The 18,388-nt window shown below is 45.7% G+C and overlaps 8 protein-coding genes across 8 annotated transcripts; 2 read left to right on the top strand and 6 right to left on the bottom strand.

Annotated features, from left to right (window-relative positions):
• Positions 1-2,222: 2,222 nt before the first annotated feature.
• Positions 2,223-3,682, bottom strand: BDV17DRAFT_269617 (S-adenosyl-L-methionine-dependent methyltransferase). Its single transcript, XM_073758582.1, has 2 exons — positions 3,163-3,682; positions 2,223-3,095 (listed from the first exon to the last, which is right to left on the bottom strand). The coding sequence occupies exons 1-2, from the start codon at positions 3,477-3,479 to the stop codon at positions 2,330-2,332; spliced, it is 1,083 nt and encodes a 360-aa protein (XP_073613378.1). The 5' UTR covers positions 3,480-3,682; the 3' UTR covers positions 2,223-2,329.
• A 54-nt stretch (positions 3,683-3,736) lies between these two features.
• BDV17DRAFT_155982 (pepsin-like aspartic protease) lies at positions 3,737-5,670 on the bottom strand. The gene is made up of 3 exons (XM_073754553.1): positions 5,314-5,670; positions 4,946-5,264; positions 3,737-4,884 (listed from the first exon to the last, which is right to left on the bottom strand). The coding sequence occupies exons 1-3, from the start codon at positions 5,503-5,505 to the stop codon at positions 3,941-3,943; spliced, it is 1,455 nt and encodes a 484-aa protein (XP_073613377.1). The 5' UTR covers positions 5,506-5,670; the 3' UTR covers positions 3,737-3,940.
• Positions 5,671-6,503: 833 nt separating this feature from the next.
• On the bottom strand, positions 6,504-8,161 carry BDV17DRAFT_269604 (tryptophan--tRNA ligase MSW1). The gene is made up of 5 exons (XM_073758581.1): positions 7,696-8,161; positions 7,545-7,625; positions 7,342-7,457; positions 7,172-7,290; positions 6,504-7,097 (listed from the first exon to the last, which is right to left on the bottom strand). Exons 1-5 carry the CDS (start codon positions 8,086-8,088, stop codon positions 6,652-6,654), a joined length of 1,155 nt encoding a protein of 384 aa, XP_073613376.1. The 5' UTR covers positions 8,089-8,161; the 3' UTR covers positions 6,504-6,651.
• Positions 8,162-8,270: 109 nt separating this feature from the next.
• BDV17DRAFT_269600 (mitochondrial 37S ribosomal protein uS10m) lies at positions 8,271-9,551 on the bottom strand. The gene is made up of 5 exons (XM_073758580.1): positions 9,455-9,551; positions 9,305-9,402; positions 9,212-9,256; positions 8,704-9,128; positions 8,271-8,638 (listed from the first exon to the last, which is right to left on the bottom strand). The coding sequence occupies exons 1-5, from the start codon at positions 9,506-9,508 to the stop codon at positions 8,457-8,459; spliced, it is 804 nt and encodes a 267-aa protein (XP_073613375.1). The 5' UTR covers positions 9,509-9,551; the 3' UTR covers positions 8,271-8,456.
• Positions 9,552-9,725: 174 nt separating this feature from the next.
• Positions 9,726-11,426, top strand: BDV17DRAFT_155906 (purine-nucleoside phosphorylase). The gene is made up of 5 exons (XM_073754551.1): positions 9,726-10,388; positions 10,448-10,527; positions 10,607-10,671; positions 10,728-10,930; positions 10,983-11,426. Exons 1-5 carry the CDS (start codon positions 10,033-10,035, stop codon positions 11,305-11,307), a joined length of 1,029 nt encoding a protein of 342 aa, XP_073613374.1. The 5' UTR covers positions 9,726-10,032; the 3' UTR covers positions 11,308-11,426.
• BDV17DRAFT_155915 (Fcf2 domain-containing protein) lies at positions 11,426-12,646 on the bottom strand. The gene is made up of 3 exons (XM_073754552.1): positions 12,406-12,646; positions 12,169-12,328; positions 11,426-11,925 (listed from the first exon to the last, which is right to left on the bottom strand). The coding sequence occupies exons 1-3, from the start codon at positions 12,573-12,575 to the stop codon at positions 11,545-11,547; spliced, it is 711 nt and encodes a 236-aa protein (XP_073613373.1). The 5' UTR covers positions 12,576-12,646; the 3' UTR covers positions 11,426-11,544.
• Positions 12,647-13,592: 946 nt separating this feature from the next.
• Positions 13,593-14,979, top strand: hapE (CCAAT-binding factor complex subunit HapE). Its single transcript, XM_073754548.1, has 5 exons — positions 13,593-13,751; positions 13,831-13,844; positions 13,913-13,969; positions 14,026-14,664; positions 14,750-14,979. The coding sequence occupies exons 1-5, from the start codon at positions 13,673-13,675 to the stop codon at positions 14,750-14,752; spliced, it is 792 nt and encodes a 263-aa protein (XP_073613372.1). The 5' UTR covers positions 13,593-13,672; the 3' UTR covers positions 14,753-14,979.
• Positions 14,903-17,941, bottom strand: BDV17DRAFT_155782 (Rab GTPase-binding exocyst subunit SEC15). The gene is made up of 9 exons (XM_073754550.1): positions 17,766-17,941; positions 16,715-17,707; positions 16,529-16,660; positions 16,376-16,477; positions 16,219-16,325; positions 16,017-16,152; positions 15,517-15,966; positions 15,210-15,460; positions 14,903-15,157 (listed from the first exon to the last, which is right to left on the bottom strand). The coding sequence occupies exons 1-9, from the start codon at positions 17,814-17,816 to the stop codon at positions 15,079-15,081; spliced, it is 2,301 nt and encodes a 766-aa protein (XP_073613371.1). The 5' UTR covers positions 17,817-17,941; the 3' UTR covers positions 14,903-15,078.
• Positions 17,942-18,388: the final 447 nt, after the last annotated feature.

Raw genomic sequence — 18,388 nt, 5'->3', positions numbered from 1 at the left:
ATATAAATAAAGATTATTCATAACTATAAGTATAAATTAGTTAATTTAATATTAGTAACCAAGTTTATTTATATTTATATTATAATTATTATTTAATAATTCTATCTAGCCTTTCCCTTAAGTTCTTGAAATAATATACTAGACCTTTTCCTGTTATTAAGAGAATTAATTATTTAGTATACTAACTAGGTAAACTATCTTTTATATAATAAATTTATTTAATTATCTTGGTTACCTAACTTAAACCTATTTTATTAAATAATTATAACCTTTATAAATATAACTATATTAAATTTAAATATATTATCAATAAATACTATCCTAATAAAAATAATAGATAAAAGGTTAACTAGCTTTTTAATTATTATATTTAATACTATAATTAAACCTGAAAACCTATTCTTGAGTACCTGGTTTATTAGTATAAATATCTAACTAATAATAATAAATAAGTTTATATTAATAATCTGGCTAGATCTAAAGAATTAATAAAGGAATATAATAAAGTATATCTATTTAACAAGGAAAATAAAAATAATTAAATATATATTTATTATAACCTTAATATTACCTTGCCTTATTTTATTTTAAATATTCTATTTTTTACCTTAACAAGGATATTAATATCTTATCTTAGCCCCTATTTATTACGCATGGCCTGATATCAAGGTATTATTACTCTCAAGGTATATTACCTGTAATTATTTATATTTTAGTTAATAATCCTGTTTTTTCTGTAGGTCTAACCCCTTTAAGATAGAACTATATTTATCTCATGAAATCAAAAACTATATATTTAACAAGCTATCTATTATAGGTTCCTTGTACAAGGTACCTCTTTAGTTATTACTCGGTTATTATGTGACCTTGTATAAAGACCCACGCTCGCTTATCTCCTACTTCTTCCACACAAGCATGACTACCTATCTTTTCCTCCTTCAACGAACCCTTCATGTACATACGGCGCGGTATAGTTTAGCACAAACATATTGCCCCCTTACACCTTATCAGGTATCACCTACTTGATTTATTACCTTGTTTTATTAGGGGGACTATTATATAGTATATATACTTTGCTATATTAGTTATCCCTGATAACTCAGTTCTTAGTCATTATTAAGTAGTTAGCTCCCGCCGTCGGCGGTCTCTGAATAGCATCAACTTACCCACTTCCATACTTCACTATAGGCCTGTCGGGTCCCAATTCGCTACACTTTACAATAATTATTAATTTAAAAATAAATATTATATCTAGTATACCTCCACGGGCTTTCTAGAAAAAATATTAATATAAATATTTAGTATCTATAAACCTTGCCTGTAATATTTTATTTATTCTAGTAACTAGTACTAGTATTAGGTAGCTTTTTAACTTTACTTAGGATATCAATTACTATTGTTAGGGCTTATTAAGTACTATAATTATATAAGAGTTTATGATATTTATATATTAATTAAAATTAGGTTAATTAATGATAATATAGATAATAATATGAATATTATATAAGAGCTAACTTTATTACTCTTTAAGTATATTATAAAAAAAAAATAAATAAATATTATATTTAAGCTAGAACTTAAGCTTAGGGTTATATTTAATAATAAAAATATTCTATTTTCATTGGAAACCTAGTAATATATTCTAAGAAAGAATAAGAAATATCCTTGATATAATAATAATTATATTATATACTAGTTAATAAATATAAGTATTTTATTATATAAATAGACTAGGTTATTTTAGAAGCAAATATAGATTATCTAAAATCCAAATATATAAAAATATCAAATAAACTAGTATAAATTATATAAATCTTAAGAATATAGCTTAACCTATAAACTTATATAGTTTACTTAGTTAAATAGGTACCTAAATACCTAAACAAGTATCCAAGCTTTGATATCTGATACCTGGGCCTAACCCTTGGGTAGTAAAGTGTAACCTAATACCCGCCAGGAGTGGGTAATGGGTAATAGGTAATGGGTAACCCGCGGGTCCTGGCGAGGCCTAGATATTAAAGCCTCTATTGGGAACGAGAGTAAGTTAACTGAGAATAACAGAGCTTGTAGTACCTTGCCAGGGTTCCGAAACAACGCCGAGCCAGCGAAGGCGTGGAGTTTCGATAACAATACTTTTCTCTACTATTCATAGAATGCCTTTAAGACCTGCCAGTCCTAAGAAGGATCGGTAGACCCTATCTGACAATTATATAGCTACCAACCACTCTACTCTGCCTTTAGCATATATATCTTTATAGCCTATACCTACGGTGTTATACAGAGGTATTGTAACACAGGTTCTAGCAATTACTACACAAATCTGTCTTAATTATGTTTCAAATTGCACAATGACTGCGCATGGGTCTGAATCAACACCAGTAACTGGCCAAACATCAATAACAACATGGCCTACATGGGTAAGCCTTCTGAAGATGTCCTCGTAAAGGGCAGCAACTCGCATTGCCTGCAAGCAGCTTCCACACTCAAGAATTGCCATCCTGACCTGTAAAGCAAGTACAAGATTTGCGATGTGAGAGTAGAATATGTCTTCATGTCGAATGCGCCCGGAATCAACCATGTATGCAGGGGTAATTCTGGGTGGTACCAGCGCAAGCCTTGGTTCAAAAATTCGGACACTGCGCGATGTAGTCCCACCACGGTATTCATCCACGGACACGTAAGGAGGATTTGAGACGAGAACGTCACACCGAGGCCCGACTAAATTGGACACATCGGATGTAGAACTGACATCTCCCTTCATTGATGATGAAAACCCATGTTTACTGTATTCAAGTACATTGCCGCGCCGGAATACGACCTCTGCCAGGGCACGTTCTGACAACTTTCCCAGACGAACATTGCGACTGGTGTTCTCCTTCGCTAGACTCACAGCCTTGGCGCTTAAATCAATGCCGACAATGGATAGCTGTGAAAAGTAGGGCGAGAGGAGAGAATGCAGGAGCAGTGGTATACAGCCAGTGCCTGTACAAAGGTCCATGATACGCAGGGGACTCTCCGGATTGTCCCCACTGGAATGCGCCATGCGGTTCAGTATCAATTCCGCAGCATGTAGGGTTATAGCCTCTGTTTCATGCCTGCCAGCCCGAGGATTAGGAAAGATCTGAAGGTGCCATTTAGTAGGCCTGACTGGAGCAAGGTTACCTTGGTATCAAGACGCCCTTCGCACACTTGATGTCCAGGTCTCCGAAGGGCTGATCACCGAGTATATATTGAAGAGGCATTCCCCTTGATCGAGCCAGGCACATTGCCCGCAAAAGTCCCCGCCAACCAGAAGCAGCATGTTTCGTACCATGCCTCTCTCCTCTCGGCCGCAGCTCCAATGTACGTACAGCTCGTTCACGGAGCCATCGCAATTCATTCCTCGCACAGTCAAGCGAGCGGCATTCTCTCAAGAGAAGCGGCAGCAAATGATCATGTTTGTATGCTTGAAGCACCAGTCTTGTTGCAAGACGGGGCATCTGGACGCCTTGTCACGAGTACTATACAGCGAGGAGAAAAGTCTCTGAATAGACAAGGTACGTCCGTCCAGAGTGTTGTTGGGTAATATGACGTGGTTGAACTCGGATTTTCAGCACCATTCACCATCGAAGGTGCCCAATGTTTTTATCCCCTTTATTTCTTCACTTTTCTCTTTTCCTTTGTTTGACGGTTGCAACATGACAGCCGACCAACCTCACTACCACTTTACAAAGTGCATCGATGCGGATACAATTCTCCGCAGGCCGCAATCCACTAGACCGGGGAGGGAAAGGCCATGAAGATCCCGAGGTCTACACCATTAACTCGATACTCCATAACAGTCTTACAATCATTATTCAAGTTGGCCCTGCATGCCTCGGATCATATCATTATTGTGGTATCATCAAGTACGCACCCACAACCACCAACATACAATTAATAAATCAACATGCAAACCGCTTTACAGAAGAAACATATACCCCACCAAGGCAGCACTGAAAGAAACTTGCATCGAAACGCCAATCGGTGTCCCCAGCGCCGCTGCAGCGCCTGTAGTCGTCGATGGCACGGTATTTCCAGTGCCCGTTGGCCCACCGATTCTGGCGCCCGACCCGTCATTGGCAACCACGGAGGTGACGGGGTTGGACACCTTTGTAGCACCAGGGACAGCATCATCTCCGGTCCCAATTTCCAAAACGCGGCTTCCCGTCGAATTGAATCTGGTCTTTGCGAGCGAAATCTCATTATTTGCCAAATCATAGACCACATAGGCGCTGCGTAAGAAAGTATCTCCAAGAACGGCAGTACTGTCTCCGGCAGGGACGATACCGAATATACAAGCACGCTCGCCGTTTGAAAACCGAATATCCCCGGCGTCAATGATAAGCTCGTCAATGCCGACTGGGATTTCAGGCGACGAGAATGTGAATGTGACATTTATGTTATCTCGAGCCAAGCTGCATGGAGCGTAACCGGCACCTGTGGACGGCTCATATATGACCCCCAGATCATGGTAAATTTCCTCCGCAATTGAGTTTGGTAAATAAGATAGAGAGCTCCCAGAATCTAGGAGTACTGCCGCAGGTAGCGCGTTTGATTTCAGAGTGTGGTCTCTGGAACGAGTATTGAGCGAAATGCCTGTGAGTGCTATGACAAACTCGGAGTATCCGCCTTTGACACTCTGAACAGGGAGAGTCTGCAACTCCCCATGATACTTTTCCGTGTCAACACCTCCGAAGAGGATCGACCCCGTATTCGCTTCAAGATCATTCAGCCAAAGGCTGTAGGTGCTTGACCGTATGACCCCATTCTGCATCAAGTATTGAGGAAGATTGGGATAGGCGTCCTTGCCAAACCTAGCGACTTGAACCTCGTTTGAGGGATAGCCGATCCCTAAAACACCCTCTGACGAAAAATTAATGTTCGGTGTAGTGGTTTAGTGAAGCACGCGCTCAACACGACATACCTGCAGAGCTAGATGTGTATCCAATTCCAAGCTGAAAGTCGCTGATTGTTGCACCGCCAATGCGGAGTGTGTCAGTTGCATAGTCACCGGCGGCCCCAGTTCCATCTGCATAACTGATATTAAAATTAGAGGAAACATAAGTATATGATGACGACATATTCGGATCGAAAGATCCGGACACGCGGCATGAATCACTGGATGAGGAACAAAGTGTGGAATTCGCAGCATTGCACCAAAGATCACTACTGCCAGTGTCAAGTATTAGCCGCAGGCTTTGCCCCGGAGTGCCAATAGTAACATTGCAAAAGTAGAGAGTTTCCTATGGATTATCAGTCTCCGATATACGAAGAGAATTCTTAGCAACTCACCTCATTGTCAATCAACTGCGAAACTGCCTTATCGCGCTTCCTCCTCGCTTGGTCTCTCGCTACCGGGTCCGGAATCTCGTTGCGATGCAAGTCCAATTCAACAACAGTAGGTGAGTTATTTTGTCGTATCAAAGGCCCTCCCCAGCACTGTGTGAATAGGAGGGTACTTAGAACGACACCAAATCTCCACATTGTGCTCTGCTTCGATCATCGATTGGGAGTTTCCCAAAGCCACCGGGGATGAAGCGAAAAGGCACTATTGCAATAGCACCACAAGGCCTTGGCTGTGTATACACCCCAGCTGCGCCCTGCTCGATGATGCGTCCAGCAAGTCGAACACGGCTAATGAATGTCCTTTTTTTTCTATATCGCACACTTTTTGTCAATACGTTTGGGGGACATATTGAGCCTATATATTCGCGCGTATTGGCACTGCTGCCTGGGCTGGATGAGCTGGTAGGAGCTTATGGTCCAATTGTTGCATGCATCATTCTGTGGTTGTCGTCATCATTGTAAGTATTAACAAAAGCCGCGGAGCCATTTAGAACTTACCTATCTTTGCTGTTGAGCGTTGCTTTAAGCTATGAATTCGTATTATTGGGTACTCAAGACCCAGCCATTCTCTCTTGCTTCATATGGATCGGCGTGGAAACACACCTTTTTCAAAGGGCGCTTCAGAATCTTTTGAAGGTCCTCGGGCCGTCACCCCACACGGCGTATTCTGTCTGTACTTTCGTGGGTACGTGTAAGCTCTGCCAAGCCGGACCGGTCGGAAACCTTAATTCCCCATCACTGCCGGCTTCGCCGATCCCGGCGGCCACGCACAACTACGACCATACAACGGGGTACAATCCTTGACCCTAACCGACCTTGCCAAAGCAGTGAAAGCCACTCTTGGATTTTGGAATAAACTAGATCACTTGAACTTTGATGCAGGCGCAGAACTCCCCAGGGGACCTTATGACTAATTTCTGAATATGCATACATCTCAAGTCCCATCCGGAATGCTTGTTCTCCATGAGGTCATATAAGTATCGAAAACGGAAGCTCCGGGGTTGTCCCGTCTGCTCAGAATCTTCAAAGATAGGGTGCTTTCACATGAACAGAAACAAAACATGTGCGCATTTAGTTTTCAGTTTCTGGGCCCAGTAAACATACTGTAAATATACCATGCTGAATTACTCAGGTGCCTCACACTGGATGTATATTGTCTAGGTCGCTGAACCATTATCTTCTCATAATACAAGTAAAGATATACCATTGATACATCGCACGCCAGTGCAACCACGGAGGGATCCACCTGCAAGTCCTGCTATCATGACGGAGTACCTCAGGGTTTTATAAGCCCATGGCTTTCCGAACCGCCTTCATTGTAACCTCAGCGTTGGCACGCGCAGCTCGAGCCCCCTGTTCTGAGATGTCCTCCAAGGCCGCAGCGTCAGCCATTACTGCACCGTACTTCTCCCTAATTGGCGATAATGTCTGGCAGATCTTTTCCGACAGATGCACCTTAAGGGCACGAGGACTCGCCGTCGCGTAGCCCGAGGCGATTTCGTGGCACGACCTTCCTTCCAGGTGGCTCAGAATCTCTATGAGATTAGAAACACCTGGTCGGCGTACAGGATCATAAGTTATGCCAGGTTCTGAATCCGTGAGTGCAACCTTGACCTTGCGTTGAACTTCCTCAGGCGTGTCAGTGAGGATGATCCTCGAACGCTCGTCAGAATGGGACTTTGACATTTTCAGGGTAGGCTCCTTTAGCGACATTACTCTCCTCGCGGGCGCTGATGGCAGTTAGTCCATGACTATTAAACAGGTAGCATGATTCTCGATATTGGAATGACTGAAGTGGCCTTACAAATCACAGCTTCTGGATACGGGAATATGTCTCCGTAAAGGTGGTTGAAACTATTTGCGGTATATCTAGAGAATTCTAGATGCTGCCTCTGATCCTCCCCAACTGGGACATGTGTAGCTCTAGGACATCTTAGTAAAAAACCATTTCCCCAAAACGGACAGCAACCAGACCTATGGACCAAGATATCAGCAGCTTGAAGAACTGGATAGGAAAAGAGACCAAGGCGTAACTTCGACCGGACCTCTGAGTTTTCCAGACTTGTATCATCTGGCAATTTAAGTTTGCTCTGATGAGTGTCAATTGCATACGTGCAACAAAAACATCCGTCGTGAAAGAAGACCACACATATATGATCTCTTCAGCAGATACTGACCTTCCATTGAGTCATTCGAGATAGGTAACCAGTAGAAGCGACTGTACTAAGAATCCAGTACAATTCTGCATGGTGATGAACCTGATGTCTTCATTAGCAGGTATACAGAGTGTGACAGCAGCACAGGTAGGGTGTTCGATCTGTCGCATACGGTAGATTGATAGAATATGATTGAGCGACTGGGATCTAGACCAACAGCTATCAATGTCGCAAGAGCCTCTTTCCTCCAAGTCCTCAGTTGGTGACTCCGTTGAGGCACTGTTAATGCATGTAGATCAACAATGGAAAATATCAACTTGGTATTTTCGGCGGCAGCATCCTGGATCCTGACCCATTCACGCAAAGCACCAAGATAATTCCCCAGGTGCGGCACGCCCGTAGGTTGAATTCCGGAAAAGACTGTGGTCACCGAAGGAGGTTTGGGACTCTGTGAACTGTTCCATCTCAAGTGGAATCCCGAAGAGCGCAAATTTCCATGATTAGCTTTCTTGAAGGTCCCGCATGGAGGAAGCCAACGGCTATGTTGCCCGACTGCAACGCGCATTTCACCTCCGATTGCCGAATGCACCTGCGACAACTCCAGTGGCTGGATTTTAAGAGCTGGAGCTAAGATAGGTACCCATGACACCGGCCCGCCTCTATCTTCACGTGACCACAACCAAAAAGGTGCGGAGGATCGGAGGTACGCATACGGAGTAATATGGACTCTAGTGATGGGGTTGGAATTTTTGATCCTGTGAAAAATTTCTAGAAAGAGTCTTTACCCGCTGTTAATAAATAAGCCTCGGCTGTGTTGTGTTCACAAAAAGGTATGCCTGCTACGTTGGATGATATCGTGTAGTGTGCGAAAGACCAAAAATAATACAATTGAAGAAGGCCAATATGATATAGAGACTGGTATCTGTTGATTATTCAGCGACGGCCAACTTTAGTCAGTGGTCCCTTGTTCAAGGAAAGTCGCTCGTTGCCCAAGAAATCAGCGACGACAGCCTGTGCATTAGATGTTGCATCGTCCCGACGGCCGAATTGTGATAAATGAGGTTCGAGATTCCTTTCAATCTCCGGCAGGGCCTGGTCCATGTTCTTTGCGATATCTGAGATTTTGTATCGTTAGCAAATATCGGACAATACAGGTTGAAAAGTGATATCTGTATCATACCTATATTTTCATGCTCCCAGATATTTGCCTTCATTCCAACGCCGTAGAATGCATGCTTCCGGACAAACGCGAGCCATGCCTGCACGACCTGAGGATTGCCATCCTTGACTTGAATCAATCGACGGAGGGTTATGCGTTCGAAGTTCTCCTGACTCTTCTTGTGAACAAAGTTGCTCCGGGGAAACGTCCATCGTTCAGTGATCTTGGGTAGCGGCACAGGACCAGACACTGGGAGTTTCAGATAATACGCTGCACGAATAGCGAAGTCCGCAAAAAACTCGAGGTTGCGCACACTGTACGATCTTAACTGGAGATCGCAAACTGGAAGGCCGTATTCTGCCTTTTTTCGGAGCGGCCGTAGGTACAACGCTTGGACGCTCCTGGGTAACCGAGCGTTGGCATTGATATCATTGAGACGTTCACCCCTGAAATAGCCGTATGTCAGAGAGAGCTCTCACTCGTTGGAATTGCTAGATGTTCTCAAGGCGGATTGAGTGTTACGACTGACCATTCCTTGACAGGCGAATCAACCGGCTGTTGAGAGTGTAGTGATCTGCATCGGTCAGCAGAAAGTGTGAATGCATCTGAAAGAGGTACTGACATTTTCTCTGCGCTTTCTGCTTGTGATACGGCGGACTGAGGATCTTTGATGTCCACTGGCTGGCTAGAAGTGCTGAGGACTCGCGAGGCCGTCGCAAACTAGAACACTGTCAATGCAGCCCATATCAGGCGTAAGATCCGGAAACTGTACCTGAAATGGCCTAAATGCCCGAAACAGGACCCTATGAGGTGATGGTAGTGACATGATTAATGTTGAAGGAGCGAACAACTCCTGGTATGGAACAAAAGGTTGATCATGGAATTTCCTATGACCGACCACATATGGTTAGACTCACCTCGGCGTTCTATTCCTGAGGTGCCGAAACCTTCTCTTACTAAGCTTTCCCTCGTGACCAATACTAACCTACCTAATCAGCTGAACCAACTGAGTAATTGGTACTGAATGGATAACAATTTACAGAGTACAATGTTAACTACCTAGGTAAGCAAGCACTTTTCGGGAGGTTCCATGTGCTGCCGTGAGATCCTACATAGAGACGAGTGATTGATTTACAGGCTGAATTGGCGGGACTACATATCCGATAATCGCCAGGTATCTACACTGAAGTACAGAGTAACTGTCATTGGCCGGGTCCATTTCTTCATTGAGAATAGACAAAAATCCGTGGTTGCTAGTTTTCCGCGCGAGTACTACTGCCGCCGCTGTGAAAAATCCTCGGGGTCCCGGTCGACACCACCTGCAGCAATTCTAAATTGCCAAACGAGACTATGGAGGTCACCGCGCGCCCTTCAGCGTCTGAGAAGGCAAACGAGGCTTTCGAGTTCATAAAGAATCGTTTGCCGGATGCCTTAAAAGCTCCTCGTGTAGCTATTGTCTGTGGCTCTGGATTAGGTGGCCTTGCAGACACAATCGACAAAGACCTTCGAGTAGAAATCGACTATTCTGATATTCCTCATTTCCCTCAATTGACCGGTCAGTGGGAAGATTTCTCAAACATCCTATTCTATATTCTCTTGGTCTGCCGTTTGCTTACAACAGTTGAAGTCGCTGGACATGCCGGGAAGCTCGTGTTCGGACTACTCGACAAGAAAGTTCCGGCTGTTTTAATGGTTGGTCGTGCGCAGTAAGAATGCCCTGATAAGCATAGAGCGAGAGCCATCACTAAAATTGGTCCTTGTTCAGCTACTATGAAGGTCATTCCATAGACCAAGTGACATTCCCTATTCGTGTCTTCAATTTGCTGCATATCGACACAATTGTTTGTGAGTTGATTCCAGTCTCTTCGCAGTGAGACCTGGAGATTCAATATCCTGGAGACTAACGACGACGCACTTGCGCTAGTGACGAACGCCGCTGGCGGTCTGAACCCAGACTATGCCGTAGGCGACATCGTCTTACTGAACGACGTAAGTTAATCCTTTTGGCTTCTAAAAAAAATGGCTGCTCTGACGATGATGTCAAGCATTTGTTCTTGGCTGGCCTGGCAGGAATCCATCCACTGCGAGGTCCAAACTGCGAAGAATTTGGTCCACGATTTCCACCTTTATCAGACGCCTACGATCTCGACCTGCGCCGCCAAGTCCACGAGGCTTGGGGAAAAGTAATTGATCCGACAACCAAACGACGATTGCATGAGGGTGTATATGCCTTCGCTGGTGGTCCAAGGTATGTTATCGACTTGATGGCTGTGCACATATTCACTGAATCATTGTCGCAGTTATGAGACCAGAGCCGAATGCCGAATGCTCCGCCAGCTCGGGGCAGATGTCGTCGGAATGTCCACTGTTCCAGAAATCATAGTTGCGAGACACTGCAGCATTCGCATCCTCGCGTTTAGTTTGGTGACAAATAATGCCGTCCTTTCACCTGTTCCGCGAGGGGATGACCACCTCATCCAGGGAAGAGATGTGAAAGAGTTAGATGCTATTTTGCAAGAAGGAAAAGCCAACCATGAAGAAGTGCTTGAGGCCGGCCGTTCTGCGGCTCAAGATATGCAGGCAAGTCTCAAAAGCGGCTCATTTACTGCACCGATGATAACATAATGCAGAAGCTCGTTGTTCACGTCGTCTCGGACATATTCGAGAATGCTTGAGTCGGCCCGGGCCCCATCCAAGAGACAAAAAGATTGATAACCAGGAAGGGGTTGCCTTGGGGATGACCAGGATTTTAAGGTAACCTAGCCACTTTGCTCATACTGCGCACGCGGTTTGTGCCTGCCATTCCGTGGAACTGCTAGGTTTAGCTCGATCCAGTCGATCGAGGCGGTACTCTCAATCATTTCACCGTCGGTTCTTTCCAGACTTTCTTTTGGCTTTCAAGTTGTTGTAGAAAGCTTTCTTCCCACTCCGTTTCTTGTCTTGCACATCGCTGTATCTCGCCTCGAAGCGCCCATTATCCCTTTCCAGGACAAGAGCCTCTTCGACAAATGTCTTCTTGCGGTCTCGCTTGGCGATACGGCCACTGAAATATTCAGTTGGACCTTCAACGATTGTTCCAACTTGGGAGTATTTAGGTGGTTGTGCCTTGCCACTTTCCTTCTTATAATGGCGCTTGGGATCTAAAATCGAGCGCATACGTAGGAGTTGTAGATCTCGTTTGAGCTCAAGAGTCAGCTCTGTCTGTGGGAGATCGAACCAATCGCTACCGGCCGTGGGTTTTTCCTAGAGCATATACTCATCAGTAAAAATCCAGTTGACAACCGCAGCAGCGAAAAGGGTAGATATAAGAATGGCGCTCAGAGTAACTATGAAACAAGAATACTCTCATTGCAACAGCGCAGCCCAAGACGGGCTGTAGAGACTGTATCGAGCGCTTACGCGATGTGTGTAAATTTCCTCATAGCCATTCGAACAATATAGAAAGATAAAGTAGTGAGATGATGTAACAAAAATTAAACTAAATACCTTTTTCGAGGATGGCTTCGGACCTGTCCGTTCACTGGCTAATGACTGACTGCCATTGTGCACTATGGGGTCAACTATCCGCGTAGTATCAATGACAGCGAGATCATTCTGTTGACGAAGGTAGGGTTGCAGGGAGCATCCGGCAGACAGCTTCGGGATACTGACGTGGTTAGAAACGTTACTGTCGCGATTTAGGACTCTGTCCATAATAGCAAAAAAAGAAGAATAGGTACTAACTGAGAAAAATGTTGCTCGGGTTGTGAGGGCGTGACCGAGGCGTTAGCTGTCTCGCTCGCGCCCCCCCGAAGCCGCTGTTCCGCGTCAAGTAGAAGCTGTTGAATGTTGTCGTCGGTCAAGTCATTGTCATGGCCTGACATTGTATTAATCTGTTCAGAGACTATACTCATAGCTGGGTTATGAAGACTGGTAGGCGGAGGAAAGGAGAAGCAAGAAAGAGACAAAATGTGCAAAAGAAAAGTTATATAAAGCGCCGGGGAGGAATAATTCCTGTGTTGTCAGCCACTTTGACAGAAATTTTTGTCTGTGGGGCGAGCTTGGACCTTTCAGGTTTCCAGACGCACTGTTCAACTATGCCATTCATAATTAATTATGCGGTTTGTCGTCAACTGCGGAGACGTTGATACGGAGTAACTATTATAGATCTACTCAGCAGCTACGCATCGTGAAGATAGATACTTCGAACAGCATTCTATATCCATTACCAGCTCCCGGCCGTTATTTGGTTTTGCCCTGTTCGGATATTTATCGATTCTACCTATTTAGAGTTTAACCACCTTGACATCGTGGAGCTCAAACATGCTAATTAGTATATACTGTAGATACTATTAGGCATTAAAATGAGAGACTGCGCCCTTCCCTTCGAGACACGTAAGGATATGGTAACATGGTGAAGGCTTCTCTAGCCAACTTAAAGCCTCGTTGAGCCGACATTCAAATATGCACTCTTGCATCGGCCCAACCAGAACTAGTTCACCGTATGAATGAGGAAGTATCTAGTGGCAGGCTATCATTCTGAAGTACTTACAGAATAGATTGCAGATTGTCAGCAAGGCCTAGCTAGATAAATGAATCTCCATCGTTGCCTAAGTCCTGTGCGGAGGGGAGGCAAACGTCATCCGTCCTCAAGTTGAGGTGGACCTGGCCTCGTTCTTGGCACGCTTTGTGACGCCCAGTCGCTGACGCCTGGGATGCTACCTCATGCCTCCGTATCTGATTTGACAATTTGATAATTGCCTACCCAACCAACACTACGCTGCGGTAATCTCTACAGCAAGGGCATTGTCGGTTGATAATCATCGCGCCCACACAAAAAGGGGATTTTAGGCGGATTTCGGCCTGGAAATTTCGTGGATTCATTGAACCGCTCCTCGACCCGTGCCCGCTCCGGCGCTCAAACTGGGTTCTAGATTCATCCAATTGAGCTGAATCCTTGATACCTTGAACCGACCTCTCTATCTTCGTTGAAAGGTTCAATCTCAAAGTTATGGAACAAACACAGCAAAGCTCTGGGCAGCAGGGCAGGCAGCAGCCCGTCTACGACACAAGAAATGGTGGACACTACGGTAAGTACTCCCTTCTTGAACCCGTGTGCATTTGACATTCATTCAAGCGACAGTGACATTAGTCTGACACTATTCTCAGGTGCCAGTGCGGCGGTATACCTCTCCATATGAACACTGGATTCTCTGCCCGTCAAGCTAACCTCGCATCGCACCATCCATAGCTCGCCGCCCAGGGATATGCTCCAGTCGCTGAACTCTACACCGGTACATGGGCCAATGTGTGTATTCACACTCCTCGTCCATTGTCGTCGCTAAATGTGCATTGCTTTTCTAGGTCAACCAGGGGTTACAAGGGACTGCGCGCGACACTTTGACAACCTACTGGCAGCATGTAATCAATCACCTGGAAACCGATAACCATGATTATAAGATACACCAACTTCCGTTAGCCCGGATCAAGAAAGTTATGAAGGCCGATCCGGAGGTCAAAATGATTTCTGCCGAGGCGCCAATCTTGTTTGCCAAAGGTTGCGACGTTTTTATCACCGAGTTGACTATGCGCGCATGGATTCATGCGGAGGACAACAAAAGAAGAACGCTGCAGAGGTCGGATATCGCTGCGGCATTGTCCAAATCTGACATGTTTGATTTCCTCATTGACATCGTTCCCCGCGAGGAAGCCACGTCGCATGCGAAGCGTTCGAGTCAGACAGCAGCCCCAGCTGGAGCTGCCGCACCTACGGCTGCGGGCCAGTTACCCCCAGCTCAACACGGCGTTCAGCACCATCCTCACCATATGGCACCACCGGACTACAGTACACTAGGACAACATCCTTTACAAGACCAGGAATACCGGCAACAAGCTATGTATGGAGGAGCTGTACAGTCGGATCCGACAGCGGCGTACGCACAGCCTCAACCTCAAATGTTCGAGGGAATGTACACCACCTATCCCCACCTCCCTCCACAGCAGGTATGCGCTGTTAACTCCCGGTCTTATTCGTTTCAAACGCTTGGCAACACACTAGAAGGCTAATATTATACCTTCAATTTCGCAGTGATCCGGAGTGACTATTTGTGAATCTGCCCGCGCCGGGCACTCATTCTCTACGAGGCACTCAGTGACAATGGTCTAGGGTAGAGACCAACATTTGATATTCAGTGCCATGTTTAAACGTTTGCCATATTATGTTCGAACATACCCAAGGCTTGTCTTTTTCTTCATTTACGATGTTGGCTTGCGCTTATGCTAAGAGGAGGGAAGATATGTCTCATAAAAGAGAGCCTACGAATATTGATGATAGTCTTAAGCGCGCATGACTGGATATTGGGGGAATGGAGCTACCGGTTTCCCTGCCTCGGTATAAATAGCTCGCTAGCCGTGCCCTTATGACTTTTTGCCAAACCTTGACGAGAGAGTTGGGAATTTATCCATTTTCACGGGGTTTTGGACCGTATGCGTAAGCCTGCGATGGTCAATATGGATTCAAACTCGATCATCTCGGGTAAGCTACTTACTTCTCCAACAAGGTTGGGCCGTTGATCGCATCTACACGTCCGTACTTTTTGTTTCGCATGGAAATATCGTAGAACTCATCCGCGTTGTCGGCCTGCATCAGTTGCACCGTCTGCTGGAGCTCATCCAGATTTTCCCGAAGAATGGGGTTGTTAAGACTATCAACGAATTGATATAAGTATTCGACGTCTTTTGCAAGAGCCATCACACCGTTGGGGTTGATTCGTTTCACTTCTGGAGAAAGTGGGAGGGCCTACATGGTCGATTAGCTAGGTCGGTGAAGGGCGTGGCAGCAACACAGTAACATACTAAGATCATGGTTGACGCGTGACTGAGCGCATCAAAGTAAATGAGCTCTTTGATCTCCTTGGGAAGCCCGAGGAGTGTTGAGTTCATGATGTTGGATAGAAAACGGGTGAGGGTTTGCATGTAATTGCTCGGCTCTGTAGGAGCTGCAATGGAAATCCAGTCATACTCTGCAGTTTCGATGAGGTCGTCAATCTTAGAGTTGACTACCTCAAAGATGCGTTTTTCTGCTGCCTTTTTGTTATCGCGAAACTTGCCTGTGGCTTTCAAAGCTACTGGGTCACTCGAGGAGCTCTGTGATCTGGCAGCGGCAAGCAATAACTCGAGTTCATGACATGCATGTTCAAAGTGCTCCAGATTGATAAGAATCTGCACAATCTGCCCAAGATACTGAGAGTGCAGACGCTCAACGAGGGTGTCACAGACTCTAGTAGAGAGAAGTTCGTCCAGGGCCTGGTACAGTCAGCAAAATCCTCAAGTCCGTTCGTAATGGCGAGTCCCACATCTTTTAACGTTTCATCGATAATTCCCGGATTTGAAAAATCATCATTGGCAAAGAAATAGAACTGATTGAGGAAATTCCGGATATCGATGCAGCATAATGGGTACATCTGCGAGAATGGCAAGACGCAAGGAAAGCTAACGACTAAGTTTAGTTTGATTCTTATAGGTATTATATTGAGTCCGGCAAGGGGGACAACATACGCTTGCTCTTGTGGCTCATTGGGAATATACCAGCTCACATTGAGTACTTTTTCGAATTCCTCGGGTGTTTGTATCGGCATAGGCATGTAGTCATCCGTGGATACGATCTTGAAGATGTTAGCATAGACGTAGACAAGGGGGCCATCAACCCGCGAACCTCCTGGAAATCATCACTGAATCGTCGTTTGAGCAATTCCGCGTATTTCCTGAATAAAATCAGAAGCAGGTTGTCAAAAGCGCCGACCGCGAAGCCCCAAGTCTGAGCCCAGATGTTAGCATGTACTGTTTCAGACGCCCTAGACCCACCCACATTCATTGTCTGCATGAATAAGGCAATGAGATTCTTAATCTTAAGCAAGCTTTCGGCATTGTCGACTTCGTGAAGTGCCTTTGATATCAGACCCACGGCGGTCTGGCACATTGAGTCCCATAGTTCATCAACCTGGTGCTAACTGTTAACACCATGATTTTATCCGCACCGCAGGGGTCACCTCACGTCAACTGGGTATCTCATGTCGGGGACTTTCTTCATGGTAGAGCGCTCAACGATTGCAAATCCGGCCATCTCTTCAAGTAGATTATGTAGACTCGCTCCATCATCATCCACCAAGGTGACTGAGGCCGGTAGTAGGAGTTCCTTCTGTCGGCGGCGGGTGTTTGCATACTCGACCCGGAACTTCTCCATCTGACCTAGCGACTGGTGTATATGTAGGCACTCGAAAAGAGGAGTAAAGTCAACTTGAAGCTCCTCATTTTGTAGGAGATCATACTCTTCGTGCTCGTCGCAAACCAACTCGATGGCTGAGTTTAGCTTGAAATGCTCAAGGTAAGGCAGTTTCGCAGCTCTTTCGTTCTGCCTGGTTTTTCGCAATTCTGTGTGGTACAGAGCTATCTCACCGAGGTATTGCGACATCTCTCGTATTCTGTACAGCCATGTGTTTAGGTCCGACATGACTGCTTCAGCTATCGCTCTTTGAGTGATTGGGACGGAGCGCTGGATCATGTCGGCAATTTGAAATTGGGTGACCCCCTTGAGGTGCACATTTTGAAGCTCTTCTAGGGCGCGGAGTGCCGCATAATGGTTTTTCTTGGCCAGTAGATCATGGACCTGGTTTGCTAGACGGAGGACCTCAAGACAATCCTGAATCGCACGCGATGTCTCATCGATGTTCTGTCGGTGACGTCGTGACTCTACCAAAGCTTTCTTCTGCTCCGCCAGTTTTTCTGTGCTCGCCTGTATTGACTGGTTGAGGTTTAAAATCTCCGCTGTCAAACTGACGGTGCCCTCTCTGATGTGAAGAAGTTGATTGACAGAAGAGACAAACTCTTGGTGATTTGTATTGCAGATGGTCTCGATTTCTGCCTCTTTGTCGGTAGCAAATGTTGAGAGAGAGCGTAACAGCTCGGATGTGTTGTTGCCGACGCTGTATTCTTTGATTGAAGGGATCAATTGGTCGAGATAATCGGTATCTGATGGAGATATTATTATCTGTGAGCATCGCCCAATTAGCCATCGGTGTTCAGCGGAGTTCTTGGAGCATACTGACCTGATTCAACACATATGAAGACTCACTCCGTGATGGAGCAATAGAGGGCATGTTGGCAACGTGGTACCCACAGCTCGTCGGGGCTCTGCAGGGGCGCGTGAGGTTGACTGATCGGGGAAAAGCCGAATCAAGCGGCTCAGTTTAGCGCTCCCATTGACATGGGCATGAGTCGCTTTTACACGCCGTGGACCTTGCCCTTCACATGCACTGCGCCCTTTGACGATGCGTTGGTGATCTTCGAATCTGGAACGGGAACGGAGTAGCCGAATCGGCGCCGGGTGAAAGCCAACTGTGGATGACGGATGATGTACCTACGCCTCTACGGGCTCCATACTCTATGCCAAGCAACCCACCGGCCCTGCACACGTCAATCCACCAGTAGAAAGCACCGGTATTACAGTAGTATCTACCTACTATCTACCTACTACCGTGCCGGCTGTGGCTCCCTTACAGAGTACTTGCCTGACCTCATATTCACTCATACTACAAGTCTGCAACGTCCCTGATGACTCGGTGCAACAGGACGACTTGGGGCCCTAGGCGAACGTCCCCCTCTGGCTATTGCTCGTGACGAAGGGCTACGCATAACCAGCCAGAGGTAATGGGACAGCTGGTATATATCA

The sequence above is a fragment of the Aspergillus undulatus genome, assembly GCF_047715775.1.
Source record: "Aspergillus undulatus strain CBS 261.88 unplaced genomic scaffold BDV17scaffold_42, whole genome shotgun sequence".
Taxonomy (NCBI): Eukaryota; Fungi; Ascomycota; class Eurotiomycetes; order Eurotiales; family Aspergillaceae; genus Aspergillus; species Aspergillus undulatus.
This window is presented reverse-complemented; position numbering and strand designations above follow the sequence as displayed.

Bases quoted from the DNA above. Each gene is read 5' to 3' on its own strand.
- BDV17DRAFT_155906 (XM_073754551.1), top strand. From the start codon at position 10,033: ATGGAGGTCACCGCGCGCCCTTCAGCGTCTGAGAAGGCAAACGAGGCT. The intron at 10,528-10,606 runs GTGAGTTGATTC...CACTTGCGCTAG, and splicing joins GCATATCGACACAATTGTTT to TGACGAACGCCGCTGGCGGT. The intron at 10,672-10,727 runs GTAAGTTAATCC...GATGATGTCAAG, and splicing joins ACATCGTCTTACTGAACGAC to CATTTGTTCTTGGCTGGCCT.
- BDV17DRAFT_155982 (XM_073754553.1), bottom strand. From the start codon at position 5,505: ATGTGGAGATTTGGTGTCGTTCTAAGTACCCTCCTATTCACACAGTGC. The intron at 5,265-5,313 runs GTGAGTTGCTAA...GATAATCCATAG, and splicing joins CGCAGTTGATTGACAATGAG to GAAACTCTCTACTTTTGCAA. The intron at 4,885-4,945 runs GTATGTCGTGTT...ATTTTTCGTCAG, and splicing joins ATACACATCTAGCTCTGCAG to AGGGTGTTTTAGGGATCGGC.
- BDV17DRAFT_155915 (XM_073754552.1), bottom strand. From the start codon at position 12,575: ATGAGTATAGTCTCTGAACAGATTAATACAATGTCAGGCCATGACAAT. The intron at 12,329-12,405 runs GTTAGTACCTAT...TAACCACGTCAG, and splicing joins CCCGAGCAACATTTTTCTCA to TATCCCGAAGCTGTCTGCCG. The intron at 11,926-12,168 runs GTATTTAGTTTA...TATATGCTCTAG, and splicing joins CGAAGCCATCCTCGAAAAAG to GAAAAACCCACGGCCGGTAG.
- BDV17DRAFT_269600 (XM_073758580.1), bottom strand. From the start codon at position 9,508: ATGTCACTACCATCACCTCATAGGGTCCTGTTTCGGGCATTTAGGCCA. The intron at 9,403-9,454 runs GTACAGTTTCCG...ACAGTGTTCTAG, and splicing joins GGGCATTTAGGCCATTTCAG to TTTGCGACGGCCTCGCGAGT. The intron at 9,129-9,211 runs GTCAGTCGTAAC...CGGCTATTTCAG, and splicing joins GATTCGCCTGTCAAGGAATG to GGGTGAACGTCTCAATGATA.
- BDV17DRAFT_269604 (XM_073758581.1), bottom strand. From the start codon at position 8,088: ATGCGCGTTGCAGTCGGGCAACATAGCCGTTGGCTTCCTCCATGCGGG. The intron at 7,458-7,544 runs GTCAGTATCTGC...GACACTCATCAG, and splicing joins CTCGAATGACTCAATGGAAG to AGCAAACTTAAATTGCCAGA. The intron at 7,098-7,171 runs GTAAGGCCACTT...AACTGCCATCAG, and splicing joins GTATCCAGAAGCTGTGATTT to CGCCCGCGAGGAGAGTAATG.
- hapE (XM_073754548.1), top strand. From the start codon at position 13,673: ATGGAACAAACACAGCAAAGCTCTGGGCAGCAGGGCAGGCAGCAGCCC. The intron at 13,970-14,025 runs GTGTGTATTCAC...TTGCTTTTCTAG, and splicing joins ACACCGGTACATGGGCCAAT to GTCAACCAGGGGTTACAAGG.
- BDV17DRAFT_155782 (XM_073754550.1), bottom strand. From the start codon at position 17,816: ATGCCCTCTATTGCTCCATCACGGAGTGAGTCTTCATATGTGTTGAAT. The intron at 16,153-16,218 runs GTATGTTGTCCC...CTTAGTCGTTAG, and splicing joins AATGAGCCACAAGAGCAAGC to CTTTCCTTGCGTCTTGCCAT. The intron at 15,158-15,209 runs GTAAGTAGCTTA...TGACCATCGCAG, and splicing joins GGCCCAACCTTGTTGGAGAA to GCTTACGCATACGGTCCAAA.
- BDV17DRAFT_269617 (XM_073758582.1), bottom strand. From the start codon at position 3,479: ATGCCCCGTCTTGCAACAAGACTGGTGCTTCAAGCATACAAACATGAT. The intron at 3,096-3,162 runs GTAACCTTGCTC...TCGGGCTGGCAG, and splicing joins AAGGGCGTCTTGATACCAAG to GCATGAAACAGAGGCTATAA.